This window comes from Trichomonas vaginalis, chromosome I (assembly GCF_026262505.1).
Source record: "Trichomonas vaginalis G3 chromosome I, whole genome shotgun sequence".
Lineage (NCBI taxonomy): Eukaryota > Parabasalia > Trichomonadida > Trichomonadidae > Trichomonas > Trichomonas vaginalis.
In genome coordinates this window covers 21,158,756-21,179,183 of record NC_067203.1, presented here as the reverse complement: position 1 = coordinate 21,179,183, position 20,428 = coordinate 21,158,756, and the positions used below count along the sequence as shown (strand labels likewise).

Sequence of the window (20,428 nt, the reverse complement as noted above, 5' to 3'; positions counted from 1 at the left end):
TTACGACTAAAAACCCTGAGTCATTATAATTCTATAACAACAAACTTACAAAGTCCTCAAGGACGGTATTGTAAACTAACTTTAAACACAAATGACGACTAAAGCCTGTTTTGCTCTTTTGACACCAGAAGACTTTATTGTTGTGAATGGTAAAAAATACTCCTTTGAAGATACTTATTCAGATATACCACCAACAGGTTTTGTTGACTTATTTAATACTTTAAGGACGGATGTAACATGTGCTGCAACTAGAGCAGGTTTCATTATGTTTGGATGTCCGACTGAGTTTAGTATAAACGATATGAGCTATAATACAAAACTTATATCTGGTTTTTACTACCAACAGTTTCCTATAACAGGAAAAGGTGTCATACAAGAATGTCTATTCCATTGACATTAAGCACACCAATCTTATATATTGTTTCAAACTTAGGTTCAAAGTGTTATATCGAATGTCGACAGAAACTATTATGACCAAAAGATACTTATGCGTATAAACAATACTTTCTCTGCTGGTTTGCCTATTGTTCATTCGAATGCAGAATTTTCAACCTTAGTGAACTCAAACACTTTGGCAAGTATAACGTTGACATTAGTTGACGCAAACTTTGTTCCTGTAAACTTTTATGTCCTATGTATTTGTCAATGACGGCAGAAAAGTTTCGAATTGGAAGATGCAACTGGTGAAAGTATTGTATTACAAGAACAACTTCAACAACAAATAGCTCAAGAACAACAAATGCACAAATGGAACAACAAAGTCAAGAATAAAAAAATATATATTTTTTTTATTTTTTATAAAAATGTACAGAATAGATGTTTCAGATTTTTATGACTTCCAAGCATTCAGAAATATGTGTCCATTTAGAGACTATACAAAGCAGTCGAGAATTTGAAACGTTTAGTCATTTATGTCGACTCTGCCCCAGAATGTTATGTCATGAAAGAATGGGATGTAGTCTTTAACAAACCTAAGCGACAATAGTTTCAGAACAAGAATGTAGACAGAAACTTAAGAAAATAAAAGTTGTACAAGTCGGCATGAAGATGTTAGATGCTTGGGATATCTTATTGTCAAAGTTAGAAGATTTTTCAGTTCGAGGTATAAAGTTCTATACACCTTCTCCAAACTTCTATTCTATCTTCACTGGATATAAATATGAACAAGTAGAATGGAAAGAAAATATTATAGAAGCTTGGTTAGACCATGTCAAAGAAATTATATGCAATGGAAACGAAAAGGTTTATGAGTATATCTTATGTTGGTTTGCAAACATCTTACAACATCCAAGTGCTAAAAATGAAACTGCTCTCATTATAATTGGAAAACAAGGAACAGGTAAGAATACTTTCTTTACAGATATTTTGTGCAAACTGTTAGAAGGTTATTCGAATCCGAATATGACAAACTTAGAAAACATCTGCGGTAAATTTAACTCTTCAATTGAGAATATGAAACTTATAGTTTGCAATGAACTTCAAAGTATAGATACAACAAAATTTTGAACTCAGATGCTTGAAGAGTCTTATAACAGACAAAGTTGGAGTTGTTGAAAGAAAATATAAAGACCAAAGAGTTTGTGAAAATGTTGCAAACTTCATTATGGTTTCAAAACAATGCTGTTCCGATGAAGTTAGAAAGTTCTGACAGAAGATAATGTAGTTGTCAGAACGTCAGAAGCTCATATGCAAGATACAGAATATTTTGACGACTTAGCAGAAACTTTGACATCTGACTTTTACAACCACTTGTTCTCATATTTCATGACATTAGATATTTCTAAGTTCAATCCAAAGACAAATTCCACATACCGAAGAGAGACAAACATTGTTAGAAGCAAACAAGAGTGTATATGAACTGTTCATAGATGAAACTGACTTTGTGTCATTAGATAAAGGTCATTGTACGATTCGTATAAACAATATTGTCAAGAATATGGTTATATGACAGCTTCTAAACGAACATTCTTGGCAAATGTCAAAAGTCTTTTAGATGTTCAGAATGGTGTATATACAAAGAAAAATTTTTCTGAGTAAATTTTAAAAAAATATTTTTTTATCCGATAGAAAAGATGACGAAATTCATCTCAGTAAATAAGTACATGACAGAAGTCAAAATAAGTTAGCTCCATTCGCATATTTGAATGTTTACTTCTACAATTTTGAAAAGTCTACATTTGACAAAATTTGGAACATTGCACCAGTTAAGTTTGCTGTTGTTAGAAAAAGTGGTGCAACTTTTGAAGACTTATACATTGACGGTATGTTGACAGTCAAAGAAAATTTTGACAGAAAGTTCTCAAAACTCGAAGAAGGTAAAGCATACAAACTTGTTATACCTTATGAACCAAAGAAGACAGACGACTATGAATATTATGAGTCTAAGATAGTTGAAGTTCAAGGTAAGTTGGGTAAAAAGATTTTAGAGTCTAAGCCAGTGTTTGCTCCTAAAGAGGAAGAGAACATTGACATTGACCCAGAAATGTTCTAAAAATAAAATTTTATTTTTACATGTCAAATTTCTTCTTCTCTGGCTCTGGTTCAGGTTCTTTCTTCTCTTCTTCTACTTTCTTTTCTTTCTTTTCTCTCTTCTTCTTTTCTGGTGGAGTTATGTCAAACTTCTCAGAACCATATTTTTGTAAAAGTTCTTTGTCCTTTAATAGCTCATCTATTCTGTTTTCTATTTCATCTTCAAGAACAGCGCATGTGTCTTCTTTGCATTCTAAGAACTTTTGTTGGACTTCATCTTTCCAATCGGCGTCATCTCTGTCAACAAGTCTGTCATTGACAAATTTTAAGACTGCTCTGCTTAATGTTTTATGGTTCTTGTCATATTCCAGAAACAGAACTTTAGAACAAATTCACCTTTCTTGTTTACACTATGTAAGATTTTATATGGTCGACAGATGTTTTGCTGTCGAAAAGTTTATCTCGAATATAGATGGCGAAATCGCTAGACATTTTTCTAAAAGATAAAAATTTTAAATTTTTCTAAAAATATGTTAGAAAAAAGTTTGCTGACATTGACAAAAAATTTGAGAATGTTTAAATAAGAACAAGAGGAAGTTGGAAAATGCTCTCAGATAAAACCCATACATGACAAGTTCTTATTTGCTCAGAATGGTATAACAGGTCTAATTGCACCACCTGGGTCGGGTAAGACTTTCACTTATCTTAAAATGGCTGCACAACAACAAAGAACTAGATGAGAAGAACCCATTCTATGAGTTAGTAGTCATTTGTAGTACTTCTGGTCAATTTGACCAAACCGTCAATTCGTTCAAAGATATTATAAAGAAGTCTAAGTTAGTATGTATAAAGGATACTGAGTTGTTAGATTGGATAAAGAAGTACCAAAGAAGAGTTTTGAAGTATAATGCTATAAATGAGTATATAAATTCTAAGTTAAAAGATCCAAATGAGGAAATGCAGAGAATATTAGAGAAGAAAACACTTCAGAAACAAACAGAAAGAGATAAATACATTTCGAAGAAATTGCAATCTTACGATTGGAAGACATACCCTCATAGATGTCTTCTTATTTTAGAATGACTTTGCTTCTCATCCTTTGTTAAAGAACAGAGAACAAGACATGTGTCGAATTCTTAAGAAGCTCAGACACTTTAACAATCTCAGTCGTAATATGTGTACAGACAGCAAAGAGTTTAAGTAAGGATGTAAAGAGAAATACTGACTGACATAATACTTTTCCCTGGATTGTCCGAAGACGATTTCATGGAACTTATGAAAGAGTCCATGGCAGGTAAGTTTGACAGACATGAACTATGGGAGAAGTATAAAGTCATACAAGACCCTCATACTTCTTTCAGAATTCACATCTACGCAAACAAGTTCAAATTGTAAAAAGTCAAGCTTGAAAAATAAAGAGTTTTGGCGACCCCGAAAGAAGTCAGTCTAGAGAAATTTCACTGTTTTTGTTGCTGAATTCAATAAAAATATATTTTAGGTGAAGAGGTGAGATTTCACCTCTTTTTTCACCTAATTTTTTTCACCCCAGTTATTTTTTTTAATTTTGTGAAAACTCAACGGTTGACACATGCCCTAAAAATTATTTTACTCAGAATTTTGTTGTGAATTCAGCAAAAAATAATGTTTAGGTGAAGAGGTGAGATTTCACCTGTTTTTTTCACCTCTTTCTCACCTGTTATTTTATAAGCGTTTTACATGAATTGTACGATGTATATTTGAAATCCTAAACAGTTTTGTAGCTTCTATTTCTTCTGTCAGTACATCGAATGTTTTAACGATACCGAAAGTTTTCTTTATACTTCTTCTTTGACGTCAGATAATAGGAAATCTTCTGCTGTTGGATAGTTTTTTGTTCAGAAATGCTAACATATCCATTTTATTTTCTGCTGGTTTTTCTGCTTCTTTCTTTAAGTCTGCATAGTCGTTTCGCATACGTTCTATCTCTTTGACGGAGTAGTTATATTTCCTAATTGCCGCTTTACATTTTGAACATTGCGGGTTCATTTTTGCGTTTATATTCTGAAAACCTTACCTGCTAAAACAACCCAAGGCGTCAATTGCTCTCTTCATCTCAAACATAGCGGGTCTTTATCTGTTCATTCCATACCTTACCTACTATCTTTATCTCTTATTTCCCATACACATTTTGCAACTAATGAAACAAAGTTGTCGTAGGTCTTAAATTCTTCAGTTTGTATAAGGTCAGAGATGTTCTATATAACATGTTCGCAATCTTTGTCCATAACCTTATGGTTGCAATGAAAACCAAGGAATTCATAATTTACCTTTCGTATGAACTTCTTTATTTCTACTGAGTCAGTTGGTTTCACTTCAATTTCGTCAAATTCGGGATAGTGAGTTTTTGCTGCTGAATTTCAGGCATTTAGGCAATCGGTCAATAATGTCCTGCATTTCATAAAGATACTGTTCATTTGTTTCATCCTGTGCGGTACAGTCTAAATTACTTGTTAACAATTCCTGCTTTATCTTCTGGATTTTTGTTTCGAAAGTATATGAAGAAGGAATGAAGTTTTTCATCTCTACCAACATAGATGTTGGATTCATGACTAACGAGTTTGGTGCTGTAGTTGTTTGAACTGTTGTTGTGCCGATTGTTGACATTTTATTTTTTTATACAAAAATAAATAAAATAAAAAATAAAACTAACTTTATTTTTTATTTCGGGAAAATTCATGAGGTGAAAAAACAGGTGAAAAAAGAGGTGAAATCTCACCTCTTCACCTAAACATTATTTTTGGGTCATTTACGCTCATTACGATGAAGTTTCAACAAAACATTTACGATGAAATCATGAAAATTCATGAGGTGAAAAAACAGGTGAAAAAAGAGGTGAAATCTCACCTCTTCACCTAAACATTATTTTTGGTGTAAATTTATGACAAAATTCAAATTGTAAAAAGTCAAGCTTGAAAAATCTAAGTGTTTAGTCTTAGTAAGATGGTAGCTTCTTAAAGCAAATACCATTGCTGAGTTTTATGTACGTGAAGAGAAGTACAATGAATTCAATTACGAGTACAATTGCAATGACAACTAAGGCAACTATTTTTGTCTTTTGCCAGCAAGGGTACTTCTTCTCTTCCAATGGTTCGGCAGAACTATACTCACTCATGAGAAATGCCAAAACGGTTTAATAGAAAAAGTGTTATTTTTTCATGTCCGAAGACTCGAAGGTGCAACACTTCCAAAATACCGACGAACTCAGAAGAGCAGCATGGCAGTATCTTCTTGACAACTTCTTTGAGTTCTCCAGGTACACCTTGGAAAATGCTGAAGAACTCCGACACAGAGAATTTGGAGAAATTGCACTCCAATACTACATTGACAAACAAAGGGTAAACAAAGGGTAAACAAAGGGTAAAATAAGACTAAAAACTTAACGTTTAAAAAGTGACATTTTTATGAGCTCCGAGTCACCGAGAAAACTTGGTCAGATGTTAGCAGCTTACTTCCCTGAGGAGGATGGAAGCGTTACATACGTAAGGTTCAAAAACAACGAACCTGGAATTGCGTACCAAATTCGCAATTACATGACCATGGAAGAGTACGAAAGGTTCCTACAAGAGAAACCAGCTCTAAACAACTCAGAAAAGAAAGAATAAAAAGTTTAACTCGTAATTGTTTATTTTTTTACTTGTATGGGCAAGCTGCAAGAATGAAGTCGACTATCTCAGTCTTTGTTTTGACGAGCTGGACGGCTCTTGCGAGTACGTCTGTTTTGCGGTCTCCAGCTGGTGTCTGACCTTCGTAATTGCGCATGTTCTTGAGAGCTCCAACTGTAAATGGTTGTAGGATGAAGAGTCTCTCAGACTGCTTGAGGTAGTCTTCACGGTCACGAACCGAATCTGTGGTACGAGTCGAATCGGTCGATTTGAGGGAAGAGAGTGAGAGCCTGTCTTCTTCCATAGGGGCTGTGGCATACTCTTTGCGTAAACGGTTCAGACCTTCTTCGAACTCTTGGTCTCTCTTCGATTTGGATTGAGATTGGAATTGCTGGGGTGGAGCTTGCTGGAACATCCAAGGGTTGGGGAAGTAAGGCATAGGCTGAGGAGGGTAGTTCGGGAAGCCTTGTGGTGGGTAGTAACCTTGAGGTGGAAATTGGTAGTAACCTTGAGATGGAAATTGGTAGTAATTTGGTGGAGGGACTTGCTGGAACTGAGGTTGCTGAGGAGACTGTTGTGGTTCTGCAGCTTTCGGTTCTTCTGGCTTTGGAAGGCATTCAGGAAGAGGAACGTCAGTCATCCGTTTGTGTCCTGTCGGAAGGAAAAATTTTTCCTGTCGGAAGGAAGAACTTTTCCTGTCGGAAGGAAGAACTTTTTCTGTCGGAAGGAAGAACTTTTTCTGAAGTTCGACCAAAAAGTTCTCAATTTTCGAAAATTTGAATGGTTTACGGACGGACAACTGGAAGAGTTCTTCCTGTCGGAAGGAAAAATTTTTCCCTTTGTCCGGAAAATTTTTTCCAGTTGTCGGGAAAATATTTTCCTGTCGGATGGAAGGACTCGGAATGCCAGAAGGATTTGACGAGGCAATTTACCTAATTGAAATTAACGACTGCGTAAAAGACTACTTGCGCAGGGTAATGAAGCCCAAGGTCAAGTTCACCACTATTTCTGGAAGGTCTACACTTCAGCTCGAGACTTCGACTGGAATTCCAATTCAAATACCAGACGGGACAGCCTACGATGGCATAAAGGACGCCAAAAGAGAAGCTCTTGTTAAGTTCCTAAACAAACGTCCTTGGATAAAAATACCAAACAAGGAGAACCCCTACCCCATATGAAATTGGCAATTCAGTCTCTCCTTCACTTCTCGGGTCAGCCGTTCTACATAACCTGTGAAGGCGACATCCAACCAATTCAGTAAACCTTAACGTTTAGAGTAAAAACATTTTTTTCATTTTTTGAATGAAGCAAGTTAAATTCGTCCCACACCAATCTCAATGGACCGATGAAGAGTTTCAAGCCATGGTTGAAGGCGTTGAGAACGACATAGACGGCGAACTTGAAGGAGCTCAAATCACAATTGCAACCAAAATTGCAGAAGTCAAGGAACAGATAGCTCCACTTAAAGCTACCAAAGCTACTCTTGACCTCATGGATAGTTACCGTTTAGATGTCAAGAGTGGAATAAGACATTTAAAATTAAAACTTCTAAACTACGAAGCTATACTCCAAAAGTTAGCAGAAATGAGAAGACTTTACCAGAGCTACTTACATGTAAGGGACTTACCTTCAAGCAGTCCGACCAAAGATGAATTTTCTGACATTGTCCCAATTTTGTCCGAAAGTCAGCTCAGATGTTTTGAACTGCTCCCAACATATCCAGAATATGAAAATTTGCCTGAACTCTTCCGCAATCTCAAAAAACGTTTTTTGGTTCTCATGTTCCAAACTTTTATCGGAAGAGACAACAAACGTTCAGAAGAAGAACAAGATATTATTTTAAACTTGTTGTATGACATAACTGTCATAACAAGCTTTTTGAAGTAAAACCGTCATTCTCAAACCACTTCATTTTTTCGATGTCCGAACAAGCACCGAAGCCGAACACAATGGCAGATGTCCTTTCAATGTTGCCAGACAAGCGCCCAGTTCAAATTCAAATTTTGAATTTGAAAGCTCATCTGACAAACACCGTTAAGACTCTCCAAAGTAGTCTTATGACAGAGATGACCAAGCTCAAAGCCGATGTCCTCATGAACCAAGCTTCCAATGAGAAATGCCTGAATGATTTAACGGAAACCTTGCGCATTTACGCGAGAGAGAACCGAGACCTTGCCAGACTCATCTACCGTTTCTTCGAAGAGATAGACGCCATCTGGAAGGTACTCGGAAAGGACAGAACATGCAACACCGTAATTCGTGAACACAGAATTGCCGAAGGTATTATCAAAGAAGAGGAAGAAGAGGAAGAAGAGGAAGAAGAGAAACACGAAGAAGTTCCTGAAGCCGCTACATGGGCAACCCTTGTTGCCGATGACACTTACGAAATTTCCCAACCCTACCCATACCAAATCCGCAACAAGGAGACAGGCAAGGTTCTTACCCCAGTCCTCAACAACTTGGGACACTTGAACCTTAACCTTCGGAATCGCGGTTCAATCTCCATGGGCAAGCTTGTCGCAATTCAATGGGTTCCAAATCCAGGCAAGAAGACGAAGGTCAGACACATTGACGGTGACAAGCTCAACAACCGTAAGGAGAACCTCGAGTGGTTCTAAGAGTAAAAAAATTTTATTTTAGGGGGAAACCCCAAGTAAATTTAGGTGTTTATTTGGATAAGTATGTGAAATTAAGGTCAATTTGCAAAATTAGTTCCCGACCTTTGAATTGGGCTCTTTCGTTATCCCAGTTGCGTAGGAGGTCGTCCCAGAGGAGTTGGTAGAATTGCCAATCCAAGGACGATTTGTCCTCCCAGGCATTGAGGATGTACTGCTCGTAGAGTTTCATGACCTCTGCCTTGCACCAGACACCCTCTCCCTTGGAACGTAAGGCTTCTTCGAAGTGCTCGAATGCGATTGGCTGCGTGACCATCCGAAATGACACTTTTTGTCCGTTTGGTCAATGTTCGTGTCTCGTGCCATAGTCGACGAAAATACAGACAAACAGGTTATATATGAGTTTGAGACCAAGAATGGTGTAACTCGACCTGTCCGATTCAAAGACTCCGAGGGCGACCATGAAATTAAACGGAAATTAGCTAGGAAGGAATATAAAATGGACTGGTTGCCACCACCTCCACCTCCACCACCTTTACCTGTTCCTCAAGTAAATAAGCCTTTCCCGTTCCCAAGAATTCCCACATTTTAATTCAAATTCGAATAAAAATTTTTTATTTCATGCAATGTTTTATTTCTGTGCCGTCTTCAAGTATGCCCCAGTACTTACGCTTGGAGAGGACATGAACTTCGGTGAAAATTTTGTCCAATTTGAATTGACCCATCTTTTCACCGACCATGCCCATTTCAATGAGTTTGTTGTACCCTTCTTCGTTCGTCATGAGTGCGTCAATGTTCTCATAGTAAACCACAACTTTGGATTTGACTTCGGAGAAGAATTTGTTGTAGTTGTCAAGGACTGCCTTTGCGAACTGAGGGTAAGACCAATGTTCGACAATAGGTTTTAATGTGGTTACTAAGCCACTTTGACCTTGAGTGAATTCGTACTTCAAAACAAAAGGAGAAAACCTTTCAACAAAGTTGTCGACCTTCTCATAATGTTTACTCTTCATCTCTTGAGGTTTTTTAATGGAATATCCCCATGTCGAATTCATAAGCAATTTCAGTGTCATTGCGAGTTTGGGGTTTGAAGCTTTCCTAATATCATAGAGTTGTTGTATGACTTTTCCAACTGTATAGTTCCTTCCTGGGAACTCTCCATCTTCGTTTGGAATTCCAGTCGGGATATATTGGACGAACCTCATGTACGCAGCGTTAAGGTCGACATAGTATATCTTTTCATCTGAGTCGAACTTATCGCATCCAATGGGTCCGGTTCGTGGAAATTCAAGTGAGTCTCTTATCTTTTGAGAAACTTCTCCTGTTATCTCATAAACATCGTCAAAGCAACCTGTTTCATATAAAATTTTCTGACCTAACTCAGATGCTCTCCAATACAATTTGACGTCAATTGGATGTCTCAATGGAAGTTTGTTTATAGCATCTTGAAGTTCTTGCAACCTCATTGGAAGTTCTTCTGGTTCAGGTTGGTATCCGAACAATCCAACCCCTTGTGGAATTGTGTACTTCTTTTGTACTAGAACTTTGTCTGGAACAACATTTGGTCTTGCTAACAATGAAAAGTTTGTTTCGTCTTTTGGTACAAAAGTTTCTGTCAGCTTGTCATCTGGAATTGGTTCCAACAAACCTTTCTCGAAAAGAATGTTAACAGCTCTGACAATGTTACACTTACCTTTTCCGAACAATGGGTTTGTAAGACTTTCGTTCAACATGAAGTGGTTGTGGACAATTACAATCTTCAACCATGGTAAATTGAACTCAACAACATAGTCGTCATGTGAAGAACCTTTAGCTGTAGGTATGTTAACTCGGATATTGACATTTGCCAACGGTGCAATTTTTGCCAATTGACCTCTGAGAATGTACCTTGTCTTCACACATGACTCAAGATACTTCATCTTCTCATCTGTAACAAGACCAGAGTTCCTGAGACATGTAAGAATGCAAGGTTCATTGACAATTGTTTCAATTGAATTGTAAATTCCATACCTTGTCAAGTCAATGTCAGACTTATTTATGAACGGGAAGTATCCAGCATGTTGTCTGACTGCTTGAGGGTTAGGTTGGTACCATTCAAATTTTACACTTGCAATTCCTTCAATTGCATTCAAAATGTCTGAGTCGGAGTCAAACATTTGTTCTCTCTTTGTAGTCTTGAAAGCGTCAAGAAGTTGTGCGGCTGTTGTGACATTGCCATGTGCATAGTAAATGTGACCGTCCAAATCTGTTATGGTTAGTCTGAGATTGTATCCTTTCTTATTTCCGTCTTGTATGGCAGCAAGTACACCCATGAAGCCTTCTTTGTTCTTTCCTTCGTCAAAGTTTACTGTAAAGGTTCGACCAGATGTAATTTGACTTCTAACTTCACGGTACTTTTCATATGCATATCTTGTTCTTTCCATGGGAGCATGTTTGTCTTCACCTTTTCCTTTTCCTTCTCAAAGGATACAATTGTTTCGTCATGTTTCCAATAGAATCTGGCAAAGCGTCGTGTCCTTCAACTTGCGGTTCAGAAACATCGAAAGGCATGTCCATAAGACGTTCTTCTTCTAACCTCTCTAGTCTGTTTGGATAATTTGCGCGTGCTGTTTCCAATTCCATTTCGTAGCGAAGACCAGACAATTTGTCATAGACTTTTATGGGTCTTCCCTTCCTATATTTAAAATTCTTCGAAACTTTCCAACCATATCTTTCTAACTCTGCTTTTATTCTAGCAGATTTTCTATCCATTCTATATGGGGGCATTTTTATAAAAATAAAAAAAATGTTTTTTTCTTTACTTTACATAACCGCCTGCTGCCATAAGTCTTTGACGCCAACCCATACCAGCTAATGAAGGTTGACTTGGTTTAGTTTCCAAACTAAACTTTGGTTTTGGTTTATCTTCAGTTTTTGGTTTTTCTTCTTCTATCGGTTTTTCGTCACTTTTCGGTTCATCTGACTTTACCTCACTTGCAGGTTTAGTTGTGTCGTCAACATCTTCATAAATATCATATGCCATTTGTTTTTGTTTTCCTTTCAACTTTTTGTGTTTGTTGTAAAGTTTAGAATATTTCGACTCTAAGTCAATGAGATGTTCTATAATGAACTGTTGGTCAGTGAAGTAAACTTTTCCATCTGTTGTCTCGAAAGCTCCTTCAGACTTCAATATTTTATTTGTGAGAGTCTGTTTCTTTTTTGAGATACTAGCCGTTCCATTTCTATGAAAAGTGACTTTGTAGTTAGGGTTTGTATTTCCAGACCTGGCACTTTCTATTATTGAATTTTTCTCTTCATCTGTAAGTTCTTTGACAGGTTTTGACAATGGTTCTGAACTTTTTGTTTGTGGTGTCAAATCTACCGTTTCAACTTCTTCGGTCATTTCATCTCAGTAAAAAATTTTAGTTTGGTTTGTTTTCAACTGGTTGTTGTTGTTTTTTAAGTCGGTCTAAAACTTCCTGAGGTATAGGAAGAACTTGACAAACACGTGGTGTAACTGCTGGAAGTCGACAAATCCATCTTGAACCCATTTGTCTCAATGCTGTATTGTTCATTTCATCTCAGTAAAAAACTTTACATTCCCCAAGTTTGAGGTGGTTGAGGTTGGTTATTGTTTACCCACTGTTGTGCATGGTTATATCCTCTGTTAAAGAATCTTTCACCTTGGTCCATATAGTGTCCTGCTTGGTTATAGTAGTCATTTGCTTTGTTATAATAGTTTCCTGCTTGTCTTCCTACATTGTCCATCCATCCTTGAACTTTTCCTCTTGTTTCAGGATTTGGAATAAGATTTGCTGCATCTCGTGCTACATCCCAACCTTTCTGTACAGTTTGTATAATAGGTTGTGCTTTCTCTTTAAGTATACCTAATGTACTCAAAATCTTCCTTCCAACTCCAAATACACCTCTGGCTATTGTTCCCACTGCGGGTAAAAATCTGGATGCAACTCCTGCTAATGCGCCAAATAAACCCATTTCTTATAGGGTAAAAAATGACGAATCCAAACAAGGACCCCTATGTTTCTAAGGCAACAAAGAAAGCACTCATGATAAAAATCTTTAGTTCAACACCAAATGCTTGGTTTATGGATATCTTGGAAAACATTCCGAGGTATAGAGAAGATGGACCTCCATACTGGCTAATATTTGTCGGTCAAAACACAAGATACTGTGAAGCCATACCATTATGGTCCAAAAATATTTTAGATGTGAAAACTGCTTTGACAATATTCGTTGACAAATACCATCCAACAAAACTGACATCTGACTGTGAAAGTTCTTTCAAATCAGATGATATTAAAAACTATCTGCGTTCAAAAAATGTAAACCAATATTTCATTGTCGACCAAAACCATTCTGCTCTTGGTGTCATTGACAGTTGTATAAAAATCTTAAGAGACTTAAACCAACCACAAGGTGGTGAGGTAGATGAAATGTCATATGACGACAAATATAGGCACTTCTCCATGGCAAAGATGAGACAAGTTTTAAATATTTACAATAGCCGTAAACAAAAAGGTTTGGGAAACCACTCCCCCGAAGAAATGAAAAACAACCCCGACTTAGAGAAAGACTTTATATTTAACAATTTAGTCAAAAGAGACAAACAAGAAAGAATGCCAGGCTTCAAACTTAAGAAAGGCGACAAAGTAAAAATAGAAATACCTAAACGCGACCCATATGAAAATACTATTGACTATGACACCAATGGGAACTCGACAGGTACTCACGTTCGTGTTCGTAAAAATAGAAGAAAGTATACAAGAGAATATTATGAAGTTTTAGGCAAACATGGCAAAATGTACAGACTGCAAGCAGAAGATAAAACTACTATTGTCAGACCTCGTTTCAAACTTGTTAAGGTTCAAGGTGGTATACTTTCAAAGACAGTTCCTAACAAATATAAGACAACTCCTGACGAATATGCTAAAGAAGTTGAAAATGACGACTAAGCAATTCTATACCATGCGTAAACTGTCATGTAAGGTGGCATGTAGTCTTTACTTTGTCCCGTTGTTTGCGTATATCCCGAAACGCGATGTGTATGGTTTCCTTCTCCCTGAGTGTCACTCCAGTAACAATTTATAGCAAACTTAACGTCGTCTTTAACATCATATCCTTTACCTTTTGTCATTCCTGACCAATCCCAATATCTATGCTTATGCCAACCTGCTTGAGATGTACTTAAATCTATGTAGTGACTGTGTGCAGGTAAATTTTCACCTGAAATCGTTTTACTTCCACCTGTTTCCTTTGAAGAGTTTGCACAATACAAAAACCTGTCGACTATTTGTTCCCATGCACCAACACCAAACATTACTTGAGGACATCTTGCATCCATAGATGTATAAATAGAACCTACTGGGTTCATTAAATCAAACATATGAGATAATATAGGATTGTCTCTTTTGAACTTAAAATATAGTGTAACTATTTCTGGTTTCTTCTGGTTTGTGTCAGAATATTTTTTATAATATAATCTTATGTTTTCAGGGTAGGTAAAATCTTGACTATAATATTTATTTCTGTCATCTATATAATAATATACTATTCTCGTTTTTTCTATTGCATTATATCTTTTATATCTATAATAATCTAAATATAATGTTAGCTTTTGTTCATCTACATGTGGTGTTCTGACATCATCTCCATAGTCATAATAATATGGTGCTGGAGCTGGGTCAGGCAATGTCATATCTGTCATTTCATAAACTCTTAAATATTTCTTTTGTTCGTCTCCATATAAGTTTAAGTAGCAGTTGTTGTCTAATGGAACTTTAACTTGTGTACCATCATTCTTTATATAGCTTACATACATTTCATTGTTATTTTTCGGAATGAGTTTATACCGTATACCATTTCTTAAGGACTGTACAAACTCCCATCTAAAATATTTGTTTTCTTCATAGATAGAAAAGTCACCAACAATAGTTTCAATATTTTTAGTTGTTCCTATCAAACTTTGGTATATTTCATTGACATATGTTTTATCTGCTTTCTTTTCAAGGCTAACGTTTAAGTCTGTTATTTCAGATATAGAATGTGTATGTCCAACGTCACTTTTCCTGTTTAAGGTTTCTTGTAAGTTTGCAATATTTGCAATGGTATGTGTATGTCCAACGTCACTTTTCCTGTTTAAGGTTTCTTGTAAGTTTGCAATATTTGCAATGGTATGTGTATGTCCAACGTCACTTTTCCTGTTTAAGGTTTCTTGTAAGTTTGCAATATTTGCAATGGTATGTGTATGTCCAACGTCACTTTTCCTGTTTAAGGTTTCTTGTAAGTCTGTTATTTCAGATATAGAATGTGTATGAGTCTTTTTAGAATATTCGTTTTCAGCTCTCGTCACTTCACTTGACATTTTATTGTCAACATATGTTTTGTCTGCTAGTTCAGGATGAGTATGTTCTTTTGTTGCATAAGCATTGTTAGCTCTTTTTTCTTCTTTTGCTATTGCATCGTCTACATATTCTTTGTCAGCTTTGTTGTCAACATCTGTTTTCAAAAGAAGTTCATTTATAGGTTTCTCGTTTAAAGTTCCTTTTGTTGGATTTATACAGACAGTATGGTTCTTATTGTCTTGAAACAGAAACTCATCTGTCATTGGGTTTATTGTCAGTTTTAAGTTTCCTTCTTTCAATGACTCAGATATCTTAGAATAGTTTGAAAAGTTTGTTGTGTTCTTATTTAGAGCTTGCATAATGAGTTGTCGGTTGTGTTGTATTTCTCTCATGGAAGCAATATCTTTCGACATTTTTATTCTAGATAAAATATGCTTCCAATAGAAAAAGAAAATTCAAGAGTTGCTACAACTAAACCATTAGATGAACTTTTTACTAATGTCGGTCAAAAGTTTGAGACAGAGACCGTAAAGCATGAAGGCTATCGTTTTGACTACCCATTAAGATGGCTAAGAGACCCATCTGTCACAAAAGCTATTGGCTTTCGTAGAATGAAGTTTGTGTCTGTAGAAGATAAAAGTTTTCCATTTATTGTAAAGTTTCATATAGATTATATATCTGAAGGGAAACGAAAAATGTGGGAAGAAATTGAGCTAATACAAGTTGACCTTTCATCTTCTCTACAGACTGCGTTAAAAAATATAGAAGATAAAATAAATTCATGTTATGCAAAATATGCTGATGAATATGCAAATACCGAGAGCACACTTTATGTGAGAATTGTATATGACAAACAAAATTCACAAGTGTCATTTCAAATCTACGAAGACAATCCAAAGAAAGACGAACAAATATATACAGAATTCACTGCAATGTCATGGTATTATTTGCAAAGAATGTTAAATCAGAAAGTCAAACTTCCTTTAGCAAATATTTACAGTCGATATGCAAGAGATGAACCATATTTATTTAAAGATGTTTTCGACCCAGCTGCTATTATTGTTCATGCTTCATTTTCTGGCGCTCAAAACTCTTTCTTATGCTTGGCAAATGACTTTTACGAAAAACCTACAAAGTTATATGAACCGCCGAGTGGAAGTATTTCAGACTTTCAAGTATGGTTTACTACAGATGGAAGAAAAAGAATAATTCCATTATACCATGCGTTTTACTTAGAACTTAGTTTCATATACAACTACTATCGAACGGTAAAAATATAATTTTTTAATACGGTTGAGGTGTTGGATTTGGTTGCCAACTAGACTGTGGTGCAGGTTCAGGCTGTTGTATAACAGGAGCTTGTTCTTCTGGTTCAGGGTCTTTAGGTATAATACCAACAAACTGACCTACCCTTTTACCAATATTTTTGACTCCGTTCCAAATTCCTTTTCCTACGGTTTTTATTCCATTCCATATACCTCTTCCAACTCTTCTGAAGAAGTTTCCAATACTACTGAAGAAACCCATTTTACTATATGTAAAAATCTAATGTCCGCCTAGTCTCTTACGTTTCCTGTTGAGTTCCATAGCATTCTTTAACTGGAGCTCATACATTCTGTTTCTCCTCTGGTAGAAAACATATTCTGGGTCAACTCCTGTGTTCGCGTCATCTGCATAAAGTTGTTTATATCCCACTTCAGGGTTTGTATAAAACTCTTTCCATCTCATATTTGCATACCATGGTGGCAAACCTAACGCAGCGTCATTTGACATGGCAGTTTGCATTTGTACATCTGTTGGCACTTGACCATAGTTTGCCATTGCAGTTTGTATTCTAACTTCATTTGGAATATTCTCTGGGTTTGGTTGTCCAGGTTGCTGTGCATTCGCTAAGTTCTGTGCGTCCATTTAATATTAGATAAAAATATCTCTTACGAGTACATATACTGAACATTTGCAGGCATTGGTTCATCTTCATATTCTCTGTACTTTTCTGCCACGTCAAATAAATAAATGACACAATGGAAAAAACCTAAAACAAGTAGTCCTATTTCAAACCACATTTACTTACTAATAAAATTTCTTTATTGTGACACTTTCTCCAGTTTATAGGACCTCTCTCATATTCTATCTTGTCATATATAAACTCATAGTCATGTATGTCCTCTAACCATCTCATAACGGTTTCCAAACCACTTTTATCGGATGTAAAGTAAAAGCATGGATGGTTATGTAAAACGTCTAAAGTTTCTAAAGAGTCTCTCAAAGTCCAGTCTACTTGGTATTGAAAATCCCATGTGTTATAGAACGGCGGGTCCACTATAAAGAAAACATTTTCCTTGTCTTTATATTTTTCATACAAATCTGTCCAATGACATCTCACAAACTCTATACCCTCAATATATTTTTCTATGTCCTCTTTGAAAACATTTGTATAGTTAAGATATAAAATTTTTGACATAAGTGTTTCAATGTCATGAACTCTTATAGAACCACTATATAATAGTCTAGCAGATATACTATCCCAGTCTATATATTCTGCTTTTTTCAAAACCTCTCTCACAATATTTTTGTTATCTAATGGTATACGTTCCATCTTACCTATAGGTATCTTTTCTTTTAACTCTTTCAATATTTTGTTAGTGTCTGGAATATGTTTGAGACGGTCCATATAGTTGTCGAAGTCATTGCATATAATCTTTGAGTCTGGGAATATTATATGGCACAAATGGGATATATAGAAACTTCCACCGAACAAATCTACAAATGTTAGACCATTCGGTAGTTTCTTAAGTTCTCTCAATATAATATCTTTACATCTACTCTTATTTCCAAAGAACGGTAACGGTGGTTTTGTAAAATTCATTTATATATAATAATAAAAATGTTTTTTCTTGAAAAGTGACAGAAAAGTGACAAAACATGAAAACATATATAATTTGTGAAAAGCGACACATTATATAATGTTTTCGACCCAGAAGACTAACAATTTTCCGAATAAAAACTTCATTTATACTAAACATCTTCGGGAAGCCCTCCGAATAAAAACTTCATTTATACTAAACATCTTCAGGGCTAGAGGGCACGAAGTGCCTGGAAGCCCCACTACCTTTTTTTTTTTTTTTTTTTTTTTTTTTAAATGAGTTTACTTTATTGATATAGAAACAATCTAAGCAATTAAAATTGATAAGACGTGATTATAGAAATTATTGAATACAGTATTATTCATCATGTAATCAAATTTTTCACATCAAATTTCTATCTAATACTTAATATTATGAAAATCAGGCAAAACTGATAAGACAGGGTTAATATAATAAAATTGAATGCGTTTTCAATTTTTCAGTTTTCCAATAATGGTGTTGATTAAACTAGATAATGAAACACTAGAAAGAATTAACAATTATAATACATGCGATAAATTCACAATTGCAGTTAACAAAGTAGAAATTACCCTAAATAAATCTTTCGCAGTAGCCTCATCAAAAATGGTATATTCACAGTATCTTTTAGATAAAAGCATTGAAATGGTCGATTCAAATGCAGATGTTAAATCGGAAGATACATATAATGTATTAAAAGATATTCTTCAATACAGTAAAACAGAGATCGAATGTGATAAAGTAGTATTGAAAGATCTTTTTCATATTGGACTCAATCTCGAAATGCGTAAATTATGTAATCTTTACAAAAAATACGTCATTGATGAAATGGAACTTAACAAAAGTAACTGTATTGAATTACTTGAATACTATTTTGATATTTCATCACAAACCGATATATCAACATGTATTGATTACATTTCATCACATTTCTACGGGATCAATGATGATCAACTCAAATCAATTTCAACAAAACTTGGACTTGACATTTTAATTAGAATATTCAGTAATAAAGAACTTGCGGTCAAAGATGAAAATTCTTTGGCAAGTTTTATTATTTCATTAACTAAAGAAAACGAAATATTCCATCCATTGATTGAATTTATTCACTTTGAGTTTTGTAGCAAACAAATCATTGACGAAATACAAAATTTAACTAATACTGGTAATTGCCTGAGCATTGTCAAACCTCTCCATGATTCTTTGCTGAGAGCAATAGCCCCAAATACACTAAATCCACGCTCCTTTGATCCAGAAAATCTAAGTTCAATAATTTCACAATACAAATTATGTGAAAACTTCGAAAACATTTACAAGTTCCTTGACAAAATTTCCGAAAATGGAAATCAAGATATGATGATTCAAGCATACAAAGCAGGATTGACTAGTAAGACACAAAATAAATTTGCTCGAAATGTCCTTCATGTAGCATCCATGCGGGGAAATCTCAGACTTGTTAAATCACTCATTGAATGCGGTTGCGACAAAAACACGTTTGATAAATCTAAATTTACTCCACTCAGTTTAGCATCTGCTTATGGGCACATTGAAGTAGTTAAATATCTTTTTACTGTTGGGGCAGATAAAGAAGGAAGTGATGGTTTCGATGACAATAAAAACACCCCACTCATTTGCGCATCAACTTACAATCAACTTGAAGTTGTTAAATATCTTATTACAATTGGTGCTAATAAGAAAGCTAAGGATGAAAATGGGAAAACATCACTTTTCAACGCTTTAATTAAAGGTCATACTGATGTTGCCAAATATCTTATTTCCATTGGGGCAAATAAAGAAGCAAAGAATAACGATGATATGACACCACTCATGTATGCATCATATAATGGATATCTTGACACAGTTAAATATCTTGCTACATTTCAACCAGATATAGAAGCTAGAAATTCACGCGGATATACGGCATTCTTTTTGGCGATTCAAATGAGTCATTTTGATGTTGCTCAGTATCTCATTTCCATTGGAGCTAATAAAGAAGCTAAACTCTCTAATGACGAAACTCCTCTTATATTTGCATCAGAAAATGGCAACATTGAGGCGGTTAAATATCTTATTTCCATTGGGGCAAATAAAGAAGCAAAAAATTGTTATGGCAAAACAGCACTCATCATTGCAGCAGAGAGTAGCCAGCTTGAAGTTGTCAAATATCTGATCAGTATTGGAGCTGATAAAACAGCGAAAGGTGAAGTGAAAGCCTATCTACAAACAATCTAATTATGAAAAATGAATTTGTTATTGTTTGTGGAGCATCGAATTAAAAATTATATTTTTTTAAAATAAAAATAACTATTGTCAACTTTATAAATAAATGTGTTTGCATTTTAATTATGCTTAAAGTATGCTGGGAAATAAAATAATCAACCCATCAAAATATAATTGAAAATTCAATTTTATACAAAAAAATAATCGATGATTTGACAGAACCTTCTTTTTAAAAGAATAGCATTTCAGATTTAGAAAAT

The 20,428-nt window shown here is 35.2% G+C and overlaps 13 protein-coding genes and 6 pseudogenes across 19 annotated transcripts, besides 2 other annotated features; 9 read left to right on the top strand and 10 right to left on the bottom strand.

Annotated features, from left to right (window-relative positions):
* Positions 1–18,203: part of a mobile genetic element that runs on past the window's edge.
* TVAGG3_1023910 lies at positions 804–1,801 on the top strand (annotated as a pseudogene). The gene has a single exon. A coding segment is annotated over exon 1 (998 nt).
* TVAGG3_1023900 lies at positions 2,073–2,491 on the top strand (annotated as a pseudogene). The gene has a single exon. A coding segment is annotated over exon 1 (419 nt).
* On the bottom strand, positions 2,508–2,961 carry TVAGG3_1023890 (annotated as a pseudogene). The gene has a single exon. A coding segment is annotated over exon 1 (454 nt).
* TVAGG3_1023880 lies at positions 4,171–5,040 on the bottom strand (annotated as a pseudogene). Its single transcript has one exon. A coding segment is annotated over exon 1 (870 nt).
* On the top strand, positions 5,664–5,858 carry TVAGG3_1023870 (uncharacterized protein; the record flags this gene model as incomplete). Its single annotated transcript, XM_051254934.1, has 1 exon — positions 5,664–5,858. The coding sequence occupies one exon, from the start codon at positions 5,664–5,666 to the stop codon at positions 5,856–5,858; it is 195 nt and encodes a 64-aa protein (XP_051080508.1).
* On the top strand, positions 5,910–6,110 carry TVAGG3_1023860 (uncharacterized protein; the record flags this gene model as incomplete). Its single annotated transcript, XM_051254933.1, has 1 exon — positions 5,910–6,110. The coding sequence occupies one exon, from the start codon at positions 5,910–5,912 to the stop codon at positions 6,108–6,110; it is 201 nt and encodes a 66-aa protein (XP_051080507.1).
* On the bottom strand, positions 6,139–6,750 carry TVAGG3_1023850 (uncharacterized protein; the record flags this gene model as incomplete). Its single annotated transcript, XM_051254932.1, has 1 exon — positions 6,139–6,750. The coding sequence occupies one exon, from the start codon at positions 6,748–6,750 to the stop codon at positions 6,139–6,141; it is 612 nt and encodes a 203-aa protein (XP_051080506.1).
* On the top strand, positions 6,998–7,371 carry TVAGG3_1023840 (annotated as a pseudogene). Its single transcript has one exon. A coding segment is annotated over exon 1 (374 nt).
* On the top strand, positions 7,602–7,997 carry TVAGG3_1023830 (uncharacterized protein; the record flags this gene model as incomplete). Its single annotated transcript, XM_051254931.1, has 1 exon — positions 7,602–7,997. The coding sequence occupies one exon, from the start codon at positions 7,602–7,604 to the stop codon at positions 7,995–7,997; it is 396 nt and encodes a 131-aa protein (XP_051080505.1).
* TVAGG3_1023820 (uncharacterized protein) lies at positions 8,778–9,041 on the bottom strand (the record flags this gene model as incomplete). Its single annotated transcript, XM_051254930.1, has 1 exon — positions 8,778–9,041. One exon carries the CDS (start codon positions 9,039–9,041, stop codon positions 8,778–8,780), a length of 264 nt encoding a protein of 87 aa, XP_051080504.1.
* On the top strand, positions 9,072–9,317 carry TVAGG3_1023810 (uncharacterized protein; the record flags this gene model as incomplete). Its single annotated transcript, XM_001314858.2, has 1 exon — positions 9,072–9,317. One exon carries the CDS (start codon positions 9,072–9,074, stop codon positions 9,315–9,317), a length of 246 nt encoding a protein of 81 aa, XP_001314893.2.
* On the bottom strand, positions 9,340–11,281 carry TVAGG3_1023800 (annotated as a pseudogene). Its single transcript has one exon. A coding segment is annotated over exon 1 (1,942 nt).
* TVAGG3_1023790 (phage tail repeat-like family) lies at positions 11,523–12,107 on the bottom strand (the record flags this gene model as incomplete). Its single annotated transcript, XM_051254929.1, has 1 exon — positions 11,523–12,107. One exon carries the CDS (start codon positions 12,105–12,107, stop codon positions 11,523–11,525), a length of 585 nt encoding a protein of 194 aa, XP_051080503.1.
* On the bottom strand, positions 12,127–12,279 carry TVAGG3_1023780 (uncharacterized protein; the record flags this gene model as incomplete). Its single annotated transcript, XM_051254928.1, has 1 exon — positions 12,127–12,279. One exon carries the CDS (start codon positions 12,277–12,279, stop codon positions 12,127–12,129), a length of 153 nt encoding a protein of 50 aa, XP_051080502.1.
* TVAGG3_1023770 (uncharacterized protein) lies at positions 12,299–12,700 on the bottom strand (the record flags this gene model as incomplete). The annotated part of the gene is made up of 1 exon (XM_051254927.1): positions 12,299–12,700. One exon carries the CDS (start codon positions 12,698–12,700, stop codon positions 12,299–12,301), a length of 402 nt encoding a protein of 133 aa, XP_051080501.1.
* On the top strand, positions 15,498–16,346 carry TVAGG3_1023760 (uncharacterized protein; the record flags this gene model as incomplete). Its single annotated transcript, XM_001578999.1, has 1 exon — positions 15,498–16,346. The coding sequence occupies one exon, from the start codon at positions 15,498–15,500 to the stop codon at positions 16,344–16,346; it is 849 nt and encodes a 282-aa protein (XP_001579049.1).
* TVAGG3_1023750 (serine threonine-protein phosphatase family) lies at positions 16,351–16,593 on the bottom strand (the record flags this gene model as incomplete). The annotated part of the gene is made up of 1 exon (XM_001578998.1): positions 16,351–16,593. One exon carries the CDS (start codon positions 16,591–16,593, stop codon positions 16,351–16,353), a length of 243 nt encoding a protein of 80 aa, XP_001579048.1.
* TVAGG3_1023740 (uncharacterized protein) lies at positions 16,612–16,974 on the bottom strand (the record flags this gene model as incomplete). Its single annotated transcript, XM_001578997.1, has 1 exon — positions 16,612–16,974. One exon carries the CDS (start codon positions 16,972–16,974, stop codon positions 16,612–16,614), a length of 363 nt encoding a protein of 120 aa, XP_001579047.1.
* Positions 18,106–18,203: a terminal%2Cinverted (terminal inverted repeat of Maverick-3 transposon ID:TVAGG3_1023730).
* A 219-nt stretch (positions 18,204–18,422) lies between these two features.
* TVAGG3_1023720 (ankyrin repeat protein family) lies at positions 18,423–20,180 on the top strand (the record flags this gene model as incomplete). The annotated part of the gene is made up of 1 exon (XM_001578996.1): positions 18,423–20,180. One exon carries the CDS (start codon positions 18,423–18,425, stop codon positions 20,178–20,180), a length of 1,758 nt encoding a protein of 585 aa, XP_001579046.1.
* Positions 20,181–20,428: the final 248 nt, after the last annotated feature.